Raw genomic sequence first — 25190 nt, 5'->3', positions numbered from 1 at the left:
CAGCTGGCCTCCCACAAAACTGAACTGAGCCAAGTCAGACCCATCAGTTGTCTATCCTGCTCATGTTTACAAGCTGCTCCACTGGTCACTTTAAATCATTCAAATTGTAAATTGTAAATTGTTATTGATTGTATATTTATTTCTCTTCTTATATTTATTGTTTGTCTTTTGCACTGAATGGAACTGGAGCCTCGTCGTCTCGTCTCTCTATACTGTACTGTATATAGCAGAGATGACAATAAAGTTTAATTTGACTTTGAAATTGCTAATGGAGTATTAGTTGTTTAATGTAAAACCTATTTAGACTGCATTATTTTTCATTATTAGGATTCTGGGGTATTAGATATTGTCCTAGCCCTGGATTCGTTCACTCTATATTTTGTGTTAAATGGGTTTGTTTGGCTGTGCTTCTCTTTTTATTACTTTCTCCTCTGCCTCTGTCATCCTGCTTCTTGGTATTCTTCAAGGCCAGGTATTACTTATTTGTCTTTCAGTTACTATCTGCTTTACTACGAATGCTAGTTTTCTCTTGTTTTCTTTTAGTTTTACTTACTGCTTTTCTTTTCCCCATTTCCTAGTTTTTACTTTTTGTGTTGGAAATAAACTTTGTGTCTGTGAAAAGCACTCTGTAAATAAGCTTTACTTAAATACTTACCTATTTTGTGATTGTCTGCCCCATTTATTGGTGGGTCTGTATGTCCTGTATGTGTCCACAGAGGCTTTTCTTTACCTCGTAAGATAATATATTTGTGCTCCATATGTTTGTTTCTTGTGCTTCTGTTTTTTTTTTTTACATTTCAATTTTGTTCTTACCTTTTGTATCGAATCTGCACATTATACAGCTCTAACTACTTAATAACTTATATCCTTAAAATATTTATTCAAAAGTAACATTTCAATGTGTATTATCTTCCTCTGAGAATCCCAATCAATATTTTTGTTGTTGTGTTGACCTTGTCAACCTCTGTGTCCAGCATTTGGGTTCCTAACCTCACCCTAACGCTCCAGGAGATCTACAGTATAGTATAAATTTGAGGCATTTAGCAACCGTGCACAGAGAAGCAATGGGAGGAGGTTGAATGCGGTCTATGTGTTACTGAGGCTAATGTGTCTCACAGAAGCCTCTTTTCACAGCAGGCATTTTGAATTGTCACAGTCAAACTGTGTACACTGCAGTTATGAGCCACGCTACCTCCACGATTAAGCTTATTCAACACACTCGCACATATTTGCAATCTTCATGTTTTTTTGTTTTTTTTATTGAATTATTCAAACAATTCTTGTCTGCCTCAAAAGAGGACAAATGGCCTTTAATGTAATGCTTACCAGAAATGTACCAGAATAATTAACAAAATGCTTCAACAGGGAATACAGCATCTAGCCATGTCTGATGCACACACATAATACTGTTATTGACATCTCATATACAGTTTGAGTGGAGAATGAATTTTAAAGTGTAAGTGAATGTCACATAACTATCCATTTGTGAGTTGTGGCATATCTTTGGAGGTGTAGCATTAAAAGTAAACCCAGGTCTTTAGCATTTTGCTAATACTCGTTACTGTTACTTGTTCAGGAGTATGTCATCTTTAACACTGACATCAAAGAATGTCGTAGATGTAGAATAAATGTCCAACTACAGTCTGCAAACTTATTTATAAAAAAAAATTATAAATAAATAACATAGAATGACACAAACATAGGAGAAAACACACCCCCAGTATGCCAAACCGCTGTATGTTAGAGTAGCATGCTTACACCATAGACTGAAAGGCTTTCATTCACTGGTTAAACAGAGAGTGGGTTGTATCAATAGGAGTGCTTTGATATTTCACTGAGTGCAGTTTGATGTAAATATATAGATGAGGAGAGTAAACTGTCGAAGGAAATTAGTGAAGAATCAATAACAAAACTGCATTTAGCTAAATCTATCCAGAACTTCCAGACAGGCGATGTTGTTCATGTACCCACCACACACACACTCTCTCTCTCACACCCTCTCATACACTCTCACACACAGAAGAATTGATGGTGTCTGTAGCGTGGCTCCACTCTTGTGATATCAGTGCTCGTCGGGATACGGGGCTCCTATCAGGTAGCCGTTGGTGCCGTGATTTTTGTTTGTCCCATTGGTTGCGCTGGTGTGGTGCTTCTGATTTGGCGGTGGGCTGTCATCCTCATCAGAGCTGGACTCGATGTCGCTGCGGTCGTCTTTAGACACCTGCGGAAAAGAAAGGGGCGGCTGGAGATTACATTTTTTTCCTCATTAAAATTCTTATCTGTTTCATTATCTGAGGCAGCCAAGCATAACGGTATTATAAATGGCTTTTGCATGTGAAACGGGAGCTGCCAATCAATATCAGGCAAAAAAAAAGAAAAAGAAGAAGAAGCTATAACATCTATTCGCAAACATGAAATACGGAGACCTCTGGTTTGATTGCTTGTTTGTCTGTAAAATGTTAAAAAACGATTAAAAAATAGCCACTGTGACTGTTTAACTGTTTCCTTCTAGCAGTCCAAAACACACATTTACCATGCTTATTACCATATTAATATGATTATCATATCATTTCTCAGATAATCTGCCACACTGATTTAGAGAAAATACACAAATGGCCACATGTTGGAAACATGACACGGATAGTGCTGATTTTTTGTTTTTTAAAACAACCTACTTTAATGTTTTGCAAGCTTTTATTCAAAATACACATTATTATTCATAGATTCAAATTTAGTCAAGTGCACTGTCATATGAGTTAAACCATTTTCTCTTCTGTTTTTTCCTTCGTAGCAACCTGGAATTTTAAACTCCTGCAGCGCACACCTGCATCACAAAATTTACAGGGATTAAAAAACTGAATCACAGTGTATTACAATTCATGATTACTGTTTATGAACCAACTGTGATGCTGTGTGTCAGGAAATCTTTTAGCCTCATCCTTTAGATAGTTACCTCGGTGCCTGAATATCAACTCTTGGCATGTGGTAGGAAAAGCTGCTGTGCTGGATCTGAGTTTATTGGCGGTATATACTTATTACAGTTCTTTTCCTCAAGATTCAATAAAATAATTGTGCCTCTTTAAAATATTTAGAGCGCTGTTTAATTTTCTCAGGATGTCAAAGGCTGAAATAAGATGGTCTGCCGGCTGATCACATTTTTTTTAAATAACAAACTTTTTGATTTTCATTTTTTAAAAATGAAACAAGCTATTAATTATTATGAGACATGGTTGTGGACATGAGGAGGATCAGAATACCAGCGAGGTTTACCTTGGTGCTCACACTGACAGTAAACTGGATTTTATTAAAAACACAGAAGCCCTCTACAAGAAAGGTCAAAACCATCTCCTTGAACATCTGCTAGATGGTGCTCAGGATGTTTTATAAGTCTGTAGTGGCTGGTGCCATCCTAGGTTTCAGAAAGGAGGATGCTTGTCCAAGTTAGCAGCAATATTGGACAATCCTTCACACCCCTCTCTGTCTCAGGCTGGACAGCCACAGGAGCACATTCAGCAAACTAAAAACTTTATAACTTCTCCTTATGACACCCAGACTATTTGCATATACATCGTATTGTTTTAATAAACTTAATTTATCATTGCACTTTGAGTGCCCTATTTTGTCCTCATTATTTTATATTTTACATATTTTTAATAAAGTATTCAGATTTTACAGAGTTTCAATTTTCTGTCTTTTATATGTATATTTTAAGCGAACATCTGTAAAAAACTAATTCCTTCTGGCTTTAATAAAGTTTTCTGATGACATCCACAGACTAGCAACACAACTGCTTAAAAGTAATTCTGAACTTTGACTTTAGAACAGCATGTAGCAGTGGCAAAGTTAAGAGCTTCTACAAGAGGAGATCTATTGGATAGATTTGATTGACTAAAGCTGTTCAGATGTATTCAAATATGAGTATTATATTTTAGTAAAGGGAAAAAAATTATTACTGTATTACATTTTAAAAGCCAAAAACTGTAACACACCTTATTTTGCCACGTTAAAGCTGAGGCTAACAGGAATGTCATCAGTTTTGTCACTGGTGATAAAGGAAAGCCTTGGACATTTTAACATTTTGATGGGAGAATCAAGGTGAACAGCAAATAAAGTAATACAAACGCCAAATCTTTAAAGGCTGGGATTCAAACTGCCGACCTTACGTTATGTAAAGTGAGAGCTCAACAGCTAAACTGCCAGCACCAATGTATCTGTTATCGGTCTCAGTGATCTTGGCACAACAGGGACCATGTGCTGTGAAATTTACTGAAAAAGCTTAAAAACCTGTTGACACGATGGACTTAATGTCCTTAGAAAGTGATTCAACAGAGGCCTTTCATGCTTCTTAACAATAGAAACACTCGCCAATATGACATGGCAAGGTTTTCGAATCCACTAGAAGACAGTGAACACAGAAAGAGATTCATGTTAAAGTTTAGCTAATTTATTTGAGTGGATAGGAATCGCTAAAACAACACAATTTACTAAGCTCTTCCTACTTCTGGTGCTTTGATGACAATGGCACCAGTTAAAAAGTTAAGTGAGTTAAATGACCACCAAACCTAATTGGATCGATTGTCTAGGGAACCCAAATGTCTGTCCACAATTATGAGTGAATTCATCCTGTAGAGATTCAGATAATTCGGAGGAAGTTGCAAAAGGGTGGTACAGGAAAAGCTAGGGAGTTTTCCACCTCAGGGACTGCGAATCGCATGAATAAGAAGCTTTCAGCCAGTAACCACATTAGCTGCAAGAAATGTGAGGTAAAACTAAAAGTTGTACAAAATGTCATGTACTTACATGTAACGGATTCCACTTTCCCACCTTGTAGGTTGCAGGTTAGCATAGAGAACAGAAAGAGAAAGTCAAAAAATGGCCCCTCAGAACACCACACACTATTTATAGATGCACTCGCAGCACAGCACCCTAGATACAAAGGTAAGGATTTTGCAAAAGGACTTGAAAGCAGAGCTGGGTTTAGTGACTCACCTTTCCTTTGGAGATGGCTCTGCATGCTGTCTTCACAATGAGGTAGGACCAGAAGGAGTGGAGCAGCTGCAGCATGATCAGAAGCAGGTTGAAGACCCACCAGGATGGGTAGGGCCCTATAATCTCCCAACTCTCAAACAAGGTGGTGTTTAAAATCCTTCCATAGCAACAGAGGGAGACAGAGAAAATTAACTTGAAGTAAAGAACTAAAGCACGCCCCCTCATTTGGTGAATTAGGGCGTGTCCTGGGGGCGAGTACACAAAGCCAAAGAAAGAAAGCTCTGCTCCAAACATATTGTTAAAATCCAGGTGTTTCATGAAAAGGGAGACAGAAATGTGAGTGTTTTATTTATAGTTCAACATAAGTAGAGCAATAATTTAAAATTTAATTAAAGTTGGCACTGTAAGAAAAATCAGTGTGTTGCCTAACTTCACATGACACACGATTGAAATTTTAAGGGTCTAAATTTAACCCTGGAACAATTCTTCCAATTCGTTCTGTGAATCATCCTCCAGATACTGAAGCCATGGCAACAGCTTTACAGTAATGACAACTTTACTACGGGTGTGGTGGGGGCTGGCTAAAATGTAGCGTATGGGAGCATTATATTACAGTATGAACAGAGGACAGAGGATGTGGGGGTGCCGGCAAAAAGCTTCTTTCTGGAAAAAAAAAGACAAATATTTCTCAAAGGACTTCTCCAGAAAGTCCCTAATTATCGAAGACAATCTTGATTCTATAAACTCAAAACAGCATTTTTGTGCTGAACAAGAATCGATGGTATCTCAAAGAAAAGCAGATGGCTGCAGCTGCCTGACTGGAAAACTAAATTATGTCTCTCTTCACTTGTGAAAGGTGTGATAACGCTGTGGCTACAGATGACTGTGGAATGACTTCCGTGCACACGACTAAAATAAACGTATGGTCTGCAAATATCAGTCAAAAAAGGCAAATAATAACTGCCATTCGCAAAGTTATTGAAGAAATTAATTTAAGTTTTTAGAGAGTAATTAAATCTTTTAAACATTTAATTAATCTTTTCTTCTCTCTGTTATAGAAATTTGGATGGATTAACTCCACTTTATAATGCTGAATAAATTAAAGGTAAAACCCCCCAAAAATACAGCACCACAAAACGATGAAAGCTCTTTTTTGAGTGGAAATCACTTTGATGTTTTTAACAATTCCATCAAACTCTAGACACAGTTTTCAAAGATAAACCAATAACCATAATGATCTGCTTTTCATTTACTGATATGTTTGGCTTTCTTTGAGAGGTTAAAGCTGTGGTATCCATAGTAACTATTACTTAGCAACACAAATTCAAAGAGATTCTGTCTGAACTGCAAACTGTTGTGCAGAAAAAAGAAGAAAAAAAAAGCCATTGAGATCTTTGATGACTAAATTTTTAGAGATGAATTGCCAAAATAAGCAGAGCAACTCAGGCATCTGCTTTAAAAAAAAACGTTCCGCAAGTGGTGTGATCACATGCATGCAAACGCAAAAGGCTAACACAACTGCACTGAAGCCTGGCTTTAGAAGGATGCTAACTATGGTACACAACAAAGAAGCAAATAACACTTACCAGATGGGGTAAACTCCCAGCCTGGAGCTTATGAAGAGAATAGCAAACATTGCAAATAGCAAGTTGCACAGTATCTGACATTTGGCATAGTTGGCCATCTTGGCAGCCTGGGGTTAAAAAAGAAACAGAAATTAATGTAAATAACATAAAAAACAATATGGAAAAAACTCATGTTTCCAGTTTGAATTAAAAAAACACTACATTAAAGTCTGTTAAATGTGTGTAGGTTACATCAACGCCGAAAGAGTTGTGTGGGAGGTGAAGCCTGTTTTGCACGTAGTGTAGTTAGATTAGGGTACTAATGTGCAGATAAACACGAAGTCAAACAAAATCCTCATGTTCAACATTTGTGGAAATTAAAAAAAAAAAAAAAAAAATCAGCCATTAGCCCATACATATCTACAGCCACATCCCTGGTGACGCTCTCCCATCCCTTCAGCTCTTGCTTGTTGTGGGGTCTACTAAAGGTAGAGATCAGGTGACTGATCACAAGATCAGGTGAGGTGAGATGACTGGCAAGGCTATTCTTTAACCTGAAAGGCTCTTTCAGGTTGTTTTCACTGGATGCGTGGGGTTGTTGTCTTGCAGAAGAAAGAAATGCCTTCAAACGGGTTTGGATGCATGCACAATGCTCCTGTGTGCCCCTACAGTCACCCTTTTAGTTCGGTCAGCAGTAAAAGTATTGATTAATGCTGGCATGCCAGTTCTGCTGACAAATGTAAGGGAGCCATAACTGAAGCACTACAGTGTTTTCTCTGTGCTTGCTCTAGACTTACCTCTTTGAGTGCTTTTGACCTGGTGTGCAGGACTTTTTCTTTAGCATAATATTCTTGTTATCAATAGGTCATACGAGGTCATTGCTTCACTCAGGTTTTGGTGTGCCAGGCATTTTTTCTTCTTGTCTTTTACCATTTAAACCAGGTGTTGATTTTGACAAACCAAATATGTTCATTTCTCTTAAAAACAATCCTGTAAACCTAATCCTGCTCTTCATTTAATACTGATGGACACTGGTCAAAATGGGAATTGTCACCAAACTCAGTGAATTTGTACATAAACCATGAAATGAACCACAGTGGTCATGTAATATCCAAGACCTTTATATTTGGGATCTCTGTGGCTACATCTTACCCATACAGTTTTTCATGATTGTCATAATAATTTGGGGCTTTAAATGATATTCTTTGAACTGTTCTTTTTCCAGGGTGGAATGATGGGTGGACCTGGCTTTCAATGGCTTTCCTAAAGCCCCGACCTCAATCTTATTGAAAATGGGTGGACTACGATTAAAAGAAACCCGACCAATTTAAAAGAACAGTTTTGCTACAATGATTGGCCAAATATTGGCCAGAATTATGCCTGAAGCTTGTTGATGGCTACCAAAAGTGTTTAGCTGAGATGCATCTTGCTATGGGGACATTTACCCAAATATCAGTGAATAATATATGAATAAGTTTGACCCCGTGCGGATGAGAGAAAATCCTAAATAAATGAAAACTTGTGCACCCAGTTATTGGTTTTTTAACGTCATTAAATATGTATGCTTTACAATCATTCCACCCCAGAAAGAAAACAAATCAAAGAAATCATTAAAAGCCCAAAATTACTACAGTATTCATGCCAATGATGAGTGTATGTAAACTCCAAACAACAACTGTAGTTTTTTCATTCATTCTTTTGGCTTTTTAGTTTAGTAGCCAGCTTTGTATTTCAAGTTGAACGTGCTAAAGAACAAAAACATTTAACTACCACAATACCTTCAATGCAATGCAATTTAGATCTAATCTACACTGTATAGACAAAAGTATTGGACCACACCTCTTCATCTTTGAATTCAGACATTTTCAGTTTCATTGCCACAGGTGTATAAAATCAAGTACCTAGACATGCAGTCTGCCTTTACAAATATTGATGAAAGAGTGGATCGTTATAAAGACCTCACTGAGTGTGGCACGGTGAAATTTCTTTGCTCTCAGAAGAAATTTCACAAGCAAACTCTCAACGATCAACTGTAAATGGCATAATTGCAAAGTGGAAGTGTTCAGGAACAAAGCCACAAAGTGGCTAATGACATAAAGTTACAGAGTGGGACTGCTGAGATGCACAATGCATAAAATTTTCCACTGTTTCACACAAAAACTATGTACCATTTGTCGCATAGATTTCTATGGCTGAGCAGCTCCTGTAGGTGTAATGTGTAGGCAGCCCAGTACTTTTGTTCATATAGTATATGCATAGAGTTGTTGTTACATGGTATGGTGTGTTGTTCATACTGTGTAGACTGTGTTTAAATCACTCTACCCACACACCCATCTATCCATCCACAGTGTTTAAGTCTCTCCCCCGATCCTCACCTCTATCAGCACGTCAGCTGCATCGTGGAGACACATGACCAGAGTTCCCACTCGTGCCATGTTGTTCACATAGGAGAATACAATCAGAGAGATTGTTGCCACATGGTGCAGGAACATGATCAGGAAATCCTGGGGAAACAGCATCCAGCAAAATGTCACATAACTATAGAAAGAAGTTTTAAAATGTCACTGCATGCTGCACATATTACAATTTATGCAAACAAAAATAGCAAAAACACCCCCAGCGCCCAAGCATTTATCAACACTTCCTGCAGTAGTGCGTTTAAAAAAAAACAACAACTAGATATTCACACATCCTACTATCTCAGGCACAGCTGTGTCTCAAAAAGGGAAGATCCCACTGAGAAAACAGTTTGCAAGGTCTTTCTTTTTACAGTGTGGTGTAGTGTTGATGGAACTGGGCCCTGTGTGCTTCTTTATCTTCCTTAAACATATCAGGGCTGCAGTTTTAAAACATTTAAGTGTTGAATGAAGTTTTAGAGTTGAAAGTGAGCTAAAAGCTATGTTTCTTCAATACAATCCCTGCTGTAACTACACAACTAACGATATTGGTATGAGCCGTTAGGTTTTCTAGCTTTGAATAGAGCTCCAGATGGCTAAGGGGCTGGGCCGGGGACAAGGGGGGCATTCCTCTAACAAATCTTTAGCTACTGAATCATCCGAGGATGGCAGCTTAAAGCACCCAGAACCAGTCCAAAGTGGCAAGTGAATGAGGAGAGAAGATGAGCAGGAAGAGTAATGATGCAAGATAGAGAGTGAAAGCAAGGCAAGAGTGTGCAGGGGGAACATACTGAAATTGGCAGGGGATGCAGAGGACCTCCTCAGCGTAGTGCTGTGCATGAAAAAAACTGAAAGGAGAAACAAAAACAGACAACATGCCAACAGTCAACAAAGAGATGACAGAGTGAAGGCATACACAGCATGGCACCGTGAGGGCTGCTGCTGCTTGCTGCTGTGAGTGCAGTGAGCGGAGTGTGTTTGAATAGAGGGCAGAGCTGGGATGGAGTGGAGACAGGAGTACGATCATGGCTGGAAGGCATGCAAATTGATGCTTAATGAGCCAAAAGTGTGGCCATTTTCATAAAAAAAAGATGAAGTGGGATGAAGATGATTTAATGCTTCCATGGACTGACTTTCAGCTTAGACACAGACCAATTTGGTTCTCTAAAAGAATGCACAGCAGAGAATAAAGGGATTGTTTGCTATTATCTTTTTCTTTGTTTCCTGTCATACAAATAAAGTTACAGTGACTGATATATGCAAGTTTTAAATCAGTCAGCGTACATGCATTCACACCCTATAAGCCTAAACCAATTTCTGATCGCTTTAATCGCTCTATTTCAGACAGTTTTTTCTACTGATGAATCTGTATGATATCAAAGTGAGGCGCTATACACACTCCTCCTGTTTATGAGAGCTAGCCAATCAGAACAAAGGAAAAAAGTTGGCTTAAATGTAGCTCCACAGACATATCAGCTAAAATGGCTCGTTTCAGACAATGGGTGAACTGAGGGGTTGCGCTATAATCCAGGAGAAGGATTATTTTGAAGAGCAAAGATTGCTATCAGCTTTAGTAGAGTTAAGTCTAGAAAAATGGAGCTGGAAATGAGCATAGGTACACTTTAATAGACCTGATTATTTGTGAAAGCAGATTTTACATTAGGTGAGCTGCCTCCAGAGTCCTGGTGCTGTGCATGCAGTTTCACTGTTGTAGCTGCGCGACCTGTGCCAGAAACCTGATTTGTTCTATGTACGTGCAAAAACCTTTCACAATAAAACCACTAGACATATGCTCTGTGTGACTGCAGTAATCTCAGAGTAGTATATAGAAGTGTATTGAAGCTGGTTCTAGGGTTTAACCAAAAACTTGGTCCTAATAGTTAAACAGAAAATTGAATGTCATCCTTTTTGTGTTTTTGTGAACAATGCTAAAATATAAGACGCTAATAAAATAAAGGATTATATATTTACCTATTAAGTACACACACTTGATAAACAAAAAAGCTGGTAAAAAAAACTGCTTTAGCTGAGTAAAATAGTAGTTTGAACCTAAATTAGCTTAAGCATTTATTTTACATATTAACTATAAGATATATTTGTTATGATTTTATATAAATCATAGCATATATATCTCAGCTATTCTTAATAAAAACATTACTTCTTCTGTATGAAGTCGAAATGCCGACTCTTATTACACTGTTATTCTCATCAGGATAAATGTATGTCTCACATAAGTATTCATGTGCCTTAACTTGAAACACATCAACACAAATCATTTTGTCAAATGTGCCACATTATACCCTCAGTGGTCACTTTATTAGGTACATCTGTTCAACTACTTGTTAATGTAACTATCTAATTAGCCAATCACATGGCAGCAACTCAATGCATTTAAGCGTGACTTTGAACACTGGATAGTTGTGGGTGCCAGACACGCTGGACAGAGGATTTGAGAAAATGCTGACTTGCTGGGATTTCACCACACAGTCGTCTAAAAGGTTTGCAGAGAGTGGTCTAAAAAAAAAAAAAAAAAAAAAGATATCCAATGCTTTGTTTATGCCAGGGGTCAGAGGAAAATGACCAGACAGCTTCAAGCTGATAGGAAGGCAAAAGTAACTCAAATAACCACTGGCTACAACCAAGGTATACAGAAGGCCATGTCTGAACATGTAACACGTTGAACCTTGATTCAGATGGGCTACAGCAGCAGAAGACCACACTGGGTGCCTCTTCTGTCAGCTAAGAACAGGAGACAACTCACACGGCCTCACCAAAATTACTTCCTGCTACAACATTTGGACCATAGGGTCAAGATTTGGCATAATCAACATGAAAGCATGGATCAGTCCTGCATTGTATTTGCGATTCAGACTGCTTCTGGTGGAGGTGTAATGGTGTGGGGGAGTTCACTGTACTTAAATGGCCTCCACAGTCACTGGATCTCAATCCAATAGAGCATCTTTGGAATGTAGTGGAATGGGATATTCACATGAATGAATGTGCAGCTGACAAACCTGCGGCAACTGTGCGATGCTGTCATGTCATTATCGACCAGACTCTCTGAGGAACGTTTCCAGCATGCTGCTGAATCTATGCCAAGAAGACTTAAGGCAGCACTGAAAGCAAAAGGAGGTCCAACCTGGTACTAGGAATGTGTACCTAATAAAGTCACCTTTGACTGTAAGTTCAGTCATTGGCTGAAGGGATTATTGAAATGTAGTTAATCAAAGTTTTTGTAAACTAGTTAGAATAAAGAGTTTTGGCTTCGTGTTAAAGTTTAGTTAATTTATACAGTGATAATACAATCAAACTGATTAAAACAGACTAAACATCAATCACAAAAGAATCGGGATGTCTTTTCTGTGATAGTGCTACTTACACTTGCATAAGAACAACACGTTTTTCTAGATTCAAAACAAATAAGTAAGTAAATAACTCTGTTCTCTTTTCCCTTCTAACAAACAAATGATGATTTGTGCCACTGGACATGCATGATGTGTGTTTTTTATGACATGTGCTCATAATTACCTTCCTCCTGATGTCTGTGAATTGGGAAAATAGCAACGACAGATAGAAAGACAGCTCCAGTATATAGTAATAATGGATGTCCACAGTCAGTGGCTGCATAAACACACAAAGCAACAGAGTTAAACTAAATATTTGATAGGTAGTAAATCCAGGAATGCTGTAACATGATCGCAAAGGATGTGCAAACATTGCAGAGTAAATGTTTACCTGGTAAGGGTAGTTGTACCAGCACTCTTTAGTGTTCCATAACCATGGAGTCTACAAGAGATGAGAACAGTATGTTTATACCTTAGACAAATAAAATCACACAATATAATAAAAAATATTATTAAACTTTGACTGACTTGTTGAGGGGCAATGATAGCAGTAATTCTTTGGCTTATATAAAACTCAATAAATGCTAGATTGCTATGTTCTGCTCATAAACGAAGCTGGACCACCATAAGACAAAAATCTCGATTAGTGACGTAAAGATGAGAAGAGTGATGGCAACTGAGATGCTAAAAAAATGTGTTATAAGCAAACAGTGACCCATCACTGGGGCTGAGTTTACGTCTCCTGCACTCCTCTCCAGACCCGCTCTATTAATAAATCCCACAGAGGCTGGAGCCTGCAGCAGTGGCTGCCAGGGACTTAACTATTTTCACAAAGTGCTTCGTCATGCAACTTGTGTCTGTGAGAGATTTATCCTGCTCTGTCTCAGCCACTGCTGTGATTGTGTTAATATACGGATTTTCATGAATTTATGCATGAACTCTATTAAACCTATCTCGGCCACATATTTCAGTCAAATTTGCTTAACTGGCTTGTTACCATAAATGTATGAACTCTACGAAGTGTGGCTTATTGATGTCACTCCTTTAGTGTCTGCTGGAATTTCAGGCTTTTTAAAGAGGAAACGCCGTTTCAACTGGAAGCACTGGGAAGCCCCTAAACTACACATAGTAGGCTTAAGGCACCGCATACATGCATACATATTCATGGAGGTAAAAATATCTTTTAACAGGACATGAAAAATGGTCAATATGAATATTATCATTACACAGGTATACTTTTAGGTGTGGTAACCCTAAAAGTTAAGCTAAACATCTGGTTAAATTGTATATGTCATAAAAGGGGCATTTAAAAAAAAACATGCTTTACTGATAACACACTTACACTACTCACCGTAGGAAAGCCACAATTTCCAACAATGACAAAGTCACTTAATTAATTAAATAGCTGTGATGACCACTTTAAATGTCATCATCTCAGTTATTTCAAGTCCTTGTTTTTGTATTAGTAGGTGGCCCTTCTTACACGGGATAACACGACACACAACAGAAGCTCATTTGAACATTGGCTTCCAGCTGTTAAAAACTACATGTCACTATAGCAACTCAGAAAACCCCCCTGACTGATTAGAGGCCATTTTTATTCCTCTGCTGCCTTCCCTTTTCCTTTTTTTGTCTTTATAAAATTAGTCACTTTAATTCAATTTTATCATGTACTTTAAGTGGTTTAGAAAATAGCTTCACATCTCACAGATCCATATTAAATCCAGCTCCTGTTACAGAAACTCTTCTTTAAGTAAAACTTACCTTTTTAAGGAATCGGACTCCGTAGGTAAATATGTATAAGTAGAATGTAAATCTCCACCTGAAACAAATAAAAACATCATGACTATAGACTCATTTGACCACAAAAATCTAGATATTTTCATGATTTTTAGTTTTTCGTTTGGGGGTGTAACCTTAAAAAATGTGTGTAACAGCAGTGGATTTCAGTTTTGGTCTAGTCTGAAGCAACACTAGTATTAAAGACAGCCTCCTCTAGGTCTGCAGTGCACACATATTTGCAGTTGTTTATATTTATCTTCTTGTTTTTTTTCCAAATTGATTTCTGTTTTCTACAGAATCCAAACAAAACACATTCTGAGACCATTTTGAGGAGAATAATGACCTGCATCCCAAAATGTTTTCCAGAATCTGATGTAATACCATTCATGCTGTATGCTATTTATTTTGTTTAATCCCTTGGTGCAACACACTGTGGCACACAATGTGGCTGTTATGCCTGTAATTAGGAATTGGAAGTGGTGTAAGGTCTTCTTATTCAACTCTGCAGTCTAGGGCAAATCAATGAAAATAGGACGTCACTGACTTCCCTGGTGAGGTCTGGAGGGGAAAAAAACACTCACTCTGTCCATTCCCAACCCTTCTCTGCTTTATGTAACCCTGCACATAAATTACAGTAACCACAGCTACACAATGATTGGGAAAGTCATCACGAGGTCTGACTCCGAGCTTACAAGAAGGAAACTGCTTCAGCTGACACATCAGTGATCAAAGATGTGCTTATAAAATACCTCCTACTTATCTCAGCCATCAATTGGGAGGAACGATTCAAGATTGGCCCCCTAATTGGTCCAATGCAGCTTCCATAGTTGTGCAAGCTGCATTACACCAATTATTTCATTCGTGTCTCTAAATGGAGATAAATTAACCCACAAGGAGAAACTGTGATGACTTCATTAAATATTTAAATCCTCTGAGATGTCACTGTTATCTTACAGTATCCTTTTTAATGCATCTCCACACACCAAACAGGTGACAGCTGGACAGAGATTTCCACACTCTGATATTACAGTGATTTCTTTTAGAACAGCAGTAATATTTGCAGTGGTTAACTTAATTAAATAAAAAAAGTAAGGCAAAAGCTGGCAAATGGATTGAGAGTGATGCAGGGTATTTCTAGTATTTCTTGACTTTTTACACCACAATTTACATTCACAAAGTGCTTTATTCTAGATATACAGATCTTTTATCTGTTACACACACATACGCACAACTATGGATGAACTTTCACCCTCATTTGAACTAGACTGACTCACTCATCTTCTAAGTTAGTAGAAAACCTCGTGAGCCCAATAGACAGTCAGTCTAATAACACAAACCTAGTTATCGTACTCAGCTGATTACTATAAGTTACTATAGATGCCTGAGTGTAAAGGTATGTCTCTGCATTTTTAGATTGCATAAACTCTTTTGAATACAGTTGTATAACTCCACGAATCGAACCAGAGGAACAAAGCAGAGCTTGACTTCTATGACACAGAAGAAAACATCCACTGACAGACGATGTGGATCCTGTCATTTGAAACAAGCATTTGCATACTTTAAAGGTTGCGCGGTGTGGTTGTTTCAACAATGACCTCAAATCAAACACCTTTGGACAGCTGCAGGCCCTGAAACCCCACGATTCATAAACGCTCAAAAAAAAGAGAACAAGGTAAATCCATATCGGCTCCTTTGTGCAGGAACATGCAGCAGAGCTGCTCCTTTGACGTGGATGCGAGCTGTTACTCGCGATGAATACTAGAGGAATTATTACCACATTGACGTGCTGCTTGTGGAAGCCATCATTAACTGCTTTTTGTGTCTGATCAACAGTATTGTAAGAGCAAATCAGCTGGACGAGTCTACCTGAAACACAGTAAAGACTGTTGCATGGCAACTGGTTGATGAAGCCTGCAAGAGTCTTTTACAAGTGCTACTGAATCACTGCTATATATGTGCAATCACAGTGACTCACAAATGCTTCCTTTGAATAGTTTTTTTTTTCCTGTCGTCAGGCACCGATTGAGTTTTGTCATTATGAGTTACACTTCTTCAAATTGATGATGACAGTTGAGCAAACTGGCACTTTTTAAAATTTAATTATCTAAGAGCTGCTGTGTATTTGGTGCACTCGATGGAAAAGCTATTAGCCAATTATACATTTAACTAAACAATACCGTGTATCAGCTGTGGTTAACAGGATTATTTTTATGCAAATTTAGGCATACAAACTATAGTTCATACAACACATATGCTTAAGGTAATGCTCGGATACAAACATCGTCTTTTTATAAGTGCTTAATCACGCTTTAATAAATTGTTTTTTTTACGTGTGATGAAAAGCTGGATTTCAAATTCAGACAGCTCAACTAATCACGGTGAGTTCAAATGTACCTGTTTAGACAGGACATTGCTTGAGGGAGGAAATAATTGCAGGGGTGACTTTGATTTGATTAAAAACTCAGTAATGAGGCTGCTTTTATTCTGAAGGTAGCGCCTAGTGTTGGAATAAAATCATAAAAAGCAGATCGTACTGGCTCATTTAATTTACCTTTGTCACTTCTCCAGGTGGGAAGCCTGAGCACCAGCTGGCTGCAATTGTCTGCATTCATACTGTTCAACATAACAATTAGGCATGAGTCTCCAGCTTTATCAAAACTCACCAGTCAGGAAGCTTTGTCCCTTCATTGCAGTTAGATCAGCAGTAACAGCTCTGATATTATTCAGGTAGTAATAGGTGCCCCTCCTACCTATGTGTATTTGTCTACTTTGGTTTAATTACATAGACACGATTTTAAAAATTGAAATGAAAAAGCTTGTTAATTGCCAGTTTGTTTTAACGTGGTGCCGGAACATGGCGAGCAGTTTGAGGGATAACGTGTGTAGCCGTCTTCGTTGATATGCACATGTAAATGACCCATCTCTCAGCTGCCCTAAAAGCATCTGCTGAGCACAATCATAGTTATTACTTGTCAGCTTGGAGTCTGGCAAACTGCTTCTGAAATGTATGAGACTCACACACCTACGTGTTGTTAGAGGGAAAGCAGTAATGAGGATGCTGGTAGTCTCAGCTGCTGATAATGACATATTTCTGGAGAGTTTAAATGTGTCAATTCATTTTCGATAATCTACTTTTAATCCAATTAAAAGTTAGGAAAATACATTTTGAAATGTTATTGACATTTTTCGATGTAAATTGGACAGTCTTGCAGTTGATTCTTTTCTTATTACTTTGATTTATTTGGTTTTAATCTTTTTTGATCTTGCTTTAATATGCTTTACCCTTGATTCATTTATTTGCAATTATATTGGTGCTGCCATTATGTTTTGCATATCTCTCTCTCTCTGACTCCTTGTTTCAACGTGCACTCAATGCATGTATTCTTGCATGTTTGTATTGTTTATCCATCTGAAAATGATTTTGGTCAGTTTAAAAACTGTTAGATGAGGAATGTGTAGTAGTTTACACATTCTCCTAACAATCAAAAAAAGCCCCAGTTTGCTTCCAGGAACTGTCAGGAAGGGCATCTGGTGTAAAAACTCAGCCAAATCGAACCCCTCGTGAAAGTAGTTTTAGATGAGGCATCGTCACCAATAATACCCACATGAAAATTAACTGAAAACTCAGACTGTTTAGAAAAGATGGATGTCCTTTGCTGAAACTGCATTTTCAGTTAAAGACACAGCTATCTGAAACCCCTGAAAGCAGAGTTGGATTTTAAAACTTTCTCTACAATAGTCAGTGCTGGTCAAAAACTAGAGAGAACTGCAATAACAACCTCAGCTTGCCATTTCTGCACATGAAATCAGAATACAGATGCTCATGTGATTTGCTTTCTTTTGTATTTTGCTTTAGGGAGTTGCTTTTTTGTAGTATTTGAAACAATAGCATGCAATCTTAAGGGATGCTTGAATCATTAGGGTATCAATCAAGGGACTGCTGTTGAAAATTTGGTTTGGGTGATATCCAGATTCTGCCTTTGGAACATGTTTTGAAATGCTGACTTTAACCTCCTAAGACCCGAACTCTTCCATATCATGCATTTTTAATTTCTCTTTGATATTTGGGCATATTGGGAACTGACGAATGTAAAAACAAAGAATTGCCAGATTTTTATTTTTTTTTACCTGATTTTTGTTCCTGACAAAAATGAGATGCACATATGAGGACATTGGTCTTAAATTTCGATAGAACAGTGGCAGTATAATGTCCTCGTAAGTGGATATCAGGCCCTTGTAGAGCAAAATTTAGTATTTTGGTCTAGACAACCCAAAATGTGATGTCCACATATGTGGATGCCAGGTCCTAGGAGGTTAAGTAGTCTGACTACATTTCTATGTAATTTTGTTGCATAAGCACAATGTAAAAAGTTGCATTTAATGGGATGTGTTCAAATGACATTAACTTGGCTGATATACATTTAATTTAAACCAAGCATATTTTCCTCAATGATTAATTATTTGAATAAGTAAACCTTTGAGTTTATATATTTCAGATGTATTTTAATCAAAAATAATGCTTCATGTTTACGAGGGCGAACAACCCTTTATTGAGTGTACTTGTCCTTTGGTAAAATAAGAAAAGATGAGATTTAAATTCAAATATTTGAATTTAATTTGGAAGAATGTGTTTGTCCTTTTCTTCTGTTTTCAGTTTCTGTGCTGAGATGAAAAAACTGCATCCCTATCTACCTCCTGGTAGGAGGTATTTCCAAAAAATACTCCCTGAATAATCCACTTCAATTGGTTGTAATATGGAAAGCAAAAGAAATTACTTGGATTTAGTAGCAGTCCATTTAATTATGCATCAAATATTAAGAGACACCTGAGATAGATAATATTAGGTTAAAAATCATCATTATTTAATAGTATTAACTCTAGTCACGGACATTCTATGTCACTGTCTTTAAAAAAAAGGAAAAAAGTGAGAATTGTATTCTTTATGATAATTTCTTTGTTCTCAGTGAAAGCAACGATGAAGAAGAATGGAGGAAGATGAGATCAGACAACTGGAGCTGTTGAGCACATCAAAGCGAGCTCCTGCCTCAGCCTGTAACGACCAAGAACTGAAAAGAGGAAGGGCTCTACTCCCCAAGTACACTGCAAAATCTTTATTTACTGTGAAGCCTCTTAGTCTGAGTGAGTTTTCATTTGTTTCTGGATTTTGTTCCTTTCTATATAAACAAAGTTATTGCAGGTTTGCTGCTAAAATAAATAAATAAATAAATAGTACACTTGCACTTGACTGGATGACTTTTTTTCTCTCTTTTTTTTGCAGTCTGTCTGGGTAACAATAGCTGGGAGACAAAGTCCATGCAGAGCCTTCATTATTTTCAGACCAAATGTGTCTACTACATGCTCCCAGTCTGCATAATGAAAAGAACAGACACCAAATCAGCCATCATGACAACTGAGAGACAAAGAATCCTATCAGTCTGCAACAGCTGTGCATGAGGGCCTAATTAGAGCACAATCACTGCTAGAAGGACTGAAGCCAGCCCGTTTGGAGGACTGCACTGTGGGCAACTGAGACTCACAACCTGGACAAACTATTGCAAAGCCCCGTGTTGTCTGCTATCAATTATGCCGAGTGCAGATAACAGCTTCGGCACGGGTGTTGCTTTGAACGAACGAATGCCAGCAAAGCATGTACAAAAAGCCCTTACATATTTCATAGAGGCACAAATCGAATCTCTCTTTTCAATTTTTTTTTTTTTGTTCAGATTCTTCTTTGAGCTTGTAACAGGAGTCCAGTAGTCTAATCAGCTGACAGTGGTCTCCTGAGTGAACAGCAGCCTCAGGCAGATCAGAAGATGTGAGGCTCCCTGTGTCTCAAACTGCCAGATTTGCTCTACCGGTGTCAGACATGACCCTGCTCTGACAGCGACACTCGCTCGTTGGCCTTTAACATCACACGCCAAGTAACTACAATTTCCCTGATGGCAAATGCTTTACTGCAGATTAGCCAGTTCTCTATTACAGACTGAGTGGGTTTGCTGGTTCGCACTGGGACTATTATCCAACAGCAGCACCAGCATTTATGTTGCAATCTTCATAAGCCGTGTAAGACACAGCACTGACTAACCAAAACTGAAGCAGCCCTCTTATAAGCTTTTAAAGGACCACACCAGCATTTCTGCTTGAATTTGACCACAAAGCTGAAATAAATGATCGCTGATTGATTATCAGTTGAAGACTCAACATAACACTAACTGGAAGAGAGGGAAATTTAACATAATATATCGTCTGTGTCCAGTGTGTTTCTCCTGCGCATACCTCAGCTCAATTTAACATCAATTCAGCTCTTGAGAAAGAGTCTCCCTCTCATCTTAGCAGGATCCCAATTTAAGATCTTAAAATGCTCTTTTTCTTCCCTCACTGTTCTAGTCTTGATTTATTTGAAATAATTACTCCATGAGATGACAGTGAGATCCAAAAGAAAGGTTGATTGGCTTACAACTTGAACAGTATCAGGAGTTTATCTTAAATTCAATTAAATTCAAATCTCTTCTCCTATCTTGTTCTATGCTTGTCCTATTAATTCTCAAGTTGGACAGGACAATTTTGTTTCAGATTGAGTTATTATTTTGGTTCTCTGCTCTCCTCTGTGTCATTTTCTCAAATCTCATATCTTTAAATTTGACATTGATGGTCAAAGAAAAAAAAAAACTCCAGCAAGGTGAAGACTTTAATTAGACATCTGTCACTACAGCCCTCAAATTTCCCCTTTACATTCCTGCCTCCATTTCCCTAATTTGTTTTTTATGAGTATGTGCACCCACACAATTTACCTTCAGTTCCATACAGTATGAAAATGAACTTGCAGAGACATGAAACAAGCTCGATTTATAAAATCATTAACCATGCCTGCTTTTACTGCTGTCACAGATGTGTTGTTGATAAGTGGTAAAACAGCGCAGCCGATTCAAATGACTACACTCACAACAACTGTGACCAAAAGTTAAGCACCAGTGCACAAACTCTGATGTTTACAGAGAAAAAGAAACGTGCAGAGGAAACATGGCGTGCAGCTAAGTGAGGAATGTCTTGATTATAGTTTGTCTTACATGCTCTCACAGAATCTGGCGAGAGTGCTGGGCTTCTCTTGGTTGCGTCGTTGTCTGAACCAGCGCTGGATGGTCCGCACATCCCAGTCGAGCTGCTTGGAGAGACCCTCCAGCCTCTTCTCATCTGGGTGCTGTCAAGAAAATATAAACACTCCATAGGTTAGATGTAGTTCAGTTATTAAGCTATAACTGAATGATAATGAGAGAGAAAAAATGAAAACCTGGACAACCTTGGTTATAGCAGTGAAGACCTTCTCCAGGATGGCATTGGGTTGTGCTTTTTGAGGCCCGTTAATCTGGATCTTCAGGCCCATGGCACATGGTCTGGCAATAAACCTGCAAAAACCAGATCATCACACCATTTACATATTAAAGGACTCAGTCTCTTTTCTTTTATTCTTTAAATTAAGGACACTGGAGCAGTCAGTGATGCATACTCTTTCTCTGCAGGTGCTGAATAACAGTGTACTGTAAAGATCTTTTGACCACAAACAGTTTAACACAGGGGAAAAAACACGTATGTGTTGAACTGCTGAAGTGTAGTATCCACGTAATATTGATGAAGAAACAGTAAATGGCACCACAGTGTGACTTGTTTGTCAAGATGTGGTGAGGAAGTACACAAGAGTTGACAGTCAGCTGCTAAAGTTAACACGTGGCTGTCTACATGAACAAAAATAATAATACTACTAATATTAAAAACTCCCCTTACACAGACATATATTTCATGAACGAAACACCAGCAAGTCAAACGTCATCGGATCATTTTAACTTTGTTACTGAGCGTAAATGAGGGCTTAGTGTGGAAATGTAAGGCCTCACTCACTACTTTGTTAAGAAACTCTCATGACAAGCATTGCTGTGATGAGACCATCGTGGCTTAACTGTCAGACACATGATGATGCAACATGCAAAACATCACAAATGGAGCAGTCAAAAAAAAAACAACCCAAAACACAACCCCCCACCGATAAGATAGGTTAAAGGAAACGGTTTTTAGAACGATGGTTTGCAGAAATTATGGTTTGGGCTAAGAGGACGGTGAGTGGATTGGCCAGGTATGGTAACTTGCGTGTGCATGTGTGTGTGCCTCGATAGATGCATCAAATGCAGACAGCGCGTAACGCTGCGGCCCTCCAGAAAGAAAGATGATCACCCTAGTGATTTGTGGGCTAACCAGACAAGATGCCATTGTTTAGGTACCAGACTGACACACATGGACAGCGGGGTGTGCTGCATCGTTCGCCGGAATATTTCGACAATAGAAGACCGTATCACAGCCACCTGGATTAACGCATGTGCGCGTCGACCCACCTTTCGAAAACCAGTCGTATCATAAAGATGCAGAATGCTAAAGGACAAGCCAGATAGAGATCCTCGGCTTGCGGAAACGTTGCCTCATCTGTGTTTTTTAAGTCAGCCCAGGTTACATTGTGAGGGAGCCAGAATCTCTCATTCCAAAACCACGCCAGAATACCGGCCATCTCCCTGCAGCAGACACTGTGACCGGGTCGAAAGAGAAATGATGGCCCGCTGTATCTAGGAGGTCTCTCAGATGCGATCTGACTGCACAGGCTCTGCTGATGATGAGATATCCGTGTGCGATCGCCGTCCGTCCGTTTCCCCTCAGCTATTCCAGTGTAGGGAAGTAGACTCAATCAGCTCCTCTGCAACTGATTGGTGCGCTGACATGTCATGCAAAACAGTCAGCGCACATGCCGGGGCTATACCACAGCGTCATCAAGGTAAAGCACTGGGGAAACACTCAGCCTAACACAGTATAACTGATTCCCCTTTCATAAAATACAGAATGGCGTTTGTTTTATTTATACTCCTGTTTTATAGGTGTGACGCTTTTATTGTTGGAGAATCCTGTAGTAACCTGCCGACCTGGTGATGACTCACCTTCAGATACTGAAGATACAGATTATTACTGTCAAACTCAAACTGATCTTTAATGACTTTTAGAAAGAGAAAAAAAAGACAGTAAACATGGACACAGTGGAGCATGCTCCACCGTTTACCGCTGTGCTTGGCAAACTCTGCCACCTACTGACAGATTTCATGTAGTATCCCTGATCCCACCCCCCATAACAAAAAAGAAAAAAAAGAAAAAAAGGTAAGGCCAAAAAGCCAAACACATATTTAAAGCAAATTCATTTTGGTGGTCAATCATCCAAAGCAAAGATGGTGGACAGAAGTTTAGAAGAGAGTGCAAGCAAGGTGGAGTGTTTGGAGATGAGCATCACAAGGAGAGCAGCAAAAGTGAAATGGGAGATTTACAAGATGGTAGTGAGACTTTCTTTGATGTATGGAGATGGAGACCAACAGGAGCTGGAGGTTTTGAAGATGTTACGATGTTTTGTTGGGGGTGACCAACAAAAATTATCTATGATTTAGAGACAAAGACAGAGAAGCAAGGCTGAAATGGTTTGGACATGTCTGGGGAGGGATAGTGGGTAAAAAATTGAAAAGAAAAATTACCATTACATATGTTAGAACAGCTTTGCATTGCTTTTGGTTGAGAAGTGGATCCACGCCCTCCCAGCAAACTGTCTCCACAGCATGTAAGAGCCATCAGATCCCGTCTGGGGCCAGATCAATCCAATAGGGCACCTTTGGGGTGTGGTGGAAGAGAAGATTCGCATCATGGATGTGCAGCCAACAAATCTGCAGCAACTGTGTGATGCTATCATCTCAAGATGGACTACAGTCTATTTACAGCACCTTGCTGAATACATGCCCCACGAAGAATTAAAGCAGTTCTGAAGGCAAAAGTGGATCCAAAGCGTAATGAAGTGATATAACAAATAAAACAACCAAGTCTCATTAGTAAATTATTCCAGCTGTTAATTTTTTACTCTAAGAAAATATTAAACATTAAAAAAGGTGTTTTTTTTCTTTTTAGCGTCCGCACATATCTTCACAACAGCTTTAAACTCAAACATTTATGCATTAAATGTTCGTAGTGGACGCACACAGATCAATAAACAGTCTGATGGCGCCATCTGCTGGACAGTAGTATGATCGTAACCTGCAGTTCTGACTGCATGTGACATATTCTGAACATATTACTGAACTTACACGCACACGCACACACACACACAAGACGTCATCCTCACATCAGTATTTTAACACATTCATTGCTATTTTAACTAAAACACAGTTTCCTTAAAATCTGTAATGTAACCATTCTTCTAACAGAGGTTTTAAATTAGGTGTACAATAATCTAGTCACTGTCTCGAGCGTGCGCGCACGCGATCCGTTATTTTCCGGGTTGTGCTCGCTCAGCGGTAGAGGCGGCTCTTCCTCTCCTGCAGCTGCCAGCTGACACTAACACTGAGGAGGTGAGGTCAAATTTGACTCTCTCTCTCTCTCTCTCTCTCTCTCTCCCTCTCTTCCTCTCTCGCTGTCCGTCAGTCTGAGAGAGAGGCTGCTAACTAGCGCAGCATCATCATCTTCATCATGGCGGATCAAGGCGACTGTACAGCTCCTGTCCACCACCCGCAACCACCGCTGACAACCAGCTGGCCAATTACCCGGGAGTCCTACGAGCTGCAGGAAGTCATAGGTTAGTGTCCGGAGATGTACTGAACGCCATGTAACTATCGTGGAAACCCAGCCCGCGGCGGGTTATCGGAGGTGAATGACGACGAGGGCCTACCGGCTTTTTCATATGCAGCAGCCTCCCGCAACGCTTTGCAATGCGGATGTTACCAGACACAGTCAGGGACTACCGGTTCACAGCTCACGAAGCGGAGTCGGGTAAAAAATCTGGGCCGCTGCACGCGCGTGAAACTGTCACGTTCAATAAGTGGCTCTCCGGCGGGCTCCGATCACCGAGCTTGACTCCAGCTGTGCTGATGTTATGGCACGTGTCCAGTTTATTAGCAGCTGCTTAATTCACAGATGCTGCGGATCTGTGAAGGCCACGTCGTGCCGTCTGTGGTGGCAAATAACTTATGTCCACATGACGAGCTAAATATACAGCTACTTAGTATTCATACAGCTAATAATAGCAGTAATGGCGATCATTAAAAACTATG

At 39.0% G+C, this 25190-nt stretch overlaps 2 protein-coding genes across 5 annotated transcripts in view; one reads left to right on the top strand and one right to left on the bottom strand.

The window, feature by feature from the left end:
* Positions 1-1262: 1262 nt before the first annotated feature.
* cers6 (ceramide synthase 6) lies at positions 1263-24940 on the bottom strand. 3 transcript variants are annotated; one of them, XM_063496871.1, is made up of 12 exons: positions 24809-24940; positions 23628-23759; positions 21374-21479; positions 21144-21274; positions 14059-14116; positions 12686-12736; positions 12479-12571; positions 8930-9058; positions 6576-6682; positions 4990-5146; positions 4801-4824; positions 1263-2221 (listed from the first exon to the last, which is right to left on the bottom strand). In XM_063496871.1, exons 3-12 carry the CDS (start codon positions 21455-21457, stop codon positions 2063-2065), a joined length of 993 nt encoding a protein of 330 aa, XP_063352941.1. In that variant the 5' UTR covers positions 21458-21479; positions 23628-23759; positions 24809-24940; the 3' UTR covers positions 1263-2062. The 3 variants fall into 3 exon arrangements, with proteins under 3 accessions (XP_063352941.1, XP_063352942.1, XP_063352940.1); XM_063496872.1 differs by lacking the exon at positions 24809-24940 and adding an exon at positions 24368-24386; XM_063496870.1 differs by lacking the exons at positions 23628-23759; positions 24809-24940 and adding an exon at positions 22458-22800 and having other exon boundaries at positions 1264-2221.
* The window catches only part of stk39 (serine threonine kinase 39), a 34752-nt gene continuing 33624 nt past the window's right edge, over positions 24063-25190 (top strand). The window contains exon 1 of one of the 2 annotated variants that reach the window (XM_063496868.1): positions 24063-24715. In XM_063496868.1, coding sequence (XP_063352938.1) covers positions 24610-24715 — 106 coding nt within the window. In that variant the 5' untranslated portion in view covers positions 24063-24609. The remainder of the gene's footprint in view (positions 24716-25190) is intronic. The other variant, XM_063496869.1, reaches the window with a different exon arrangement.

Source organism: Pelmatolapia mariae, linkage group LG16_19 (genome assembly GCF_036321145.2).
Source record: "Pelmatolapia mariae isolate MD_Pm_ZW linkage group LG16_19, Pm_UMD_F_2, whole genome shotgun sequence".
NCBI classification, from domain to species: Eukaryota; Metazoa; Chordata; class Actinopteri; order Cichliformes; family Cichlidae; genus Pelmatolapia; species Pelmatolapia mariae.
This window is presented reverse-complemented; position numbering and strand designations above follow the sequence as displayed.

Coding starts and splice junctions, on each gene's coding strand:
- cers6 (XM_063496870.1), bottom strand. CDS start 22,627: ATGGCCGGTATTCTGGCGTGGTTTTGGAATGAGAGATTCTGGCTCCCT. Junction 14,117..21,143: donor GCCAGATTCTGTGAGAGCAT/GTAAGACAAACT, acceptor TATTTGTTTCAG/GTGGAGATTTACATTCTACT. Junction 12,737..14,058: donor GAGTCCGATTCCTTAAAAAG/GTAAGTTTTACT, acceptor CATCTCTTGTAG/ACTCCATGGTTATGGAACAC.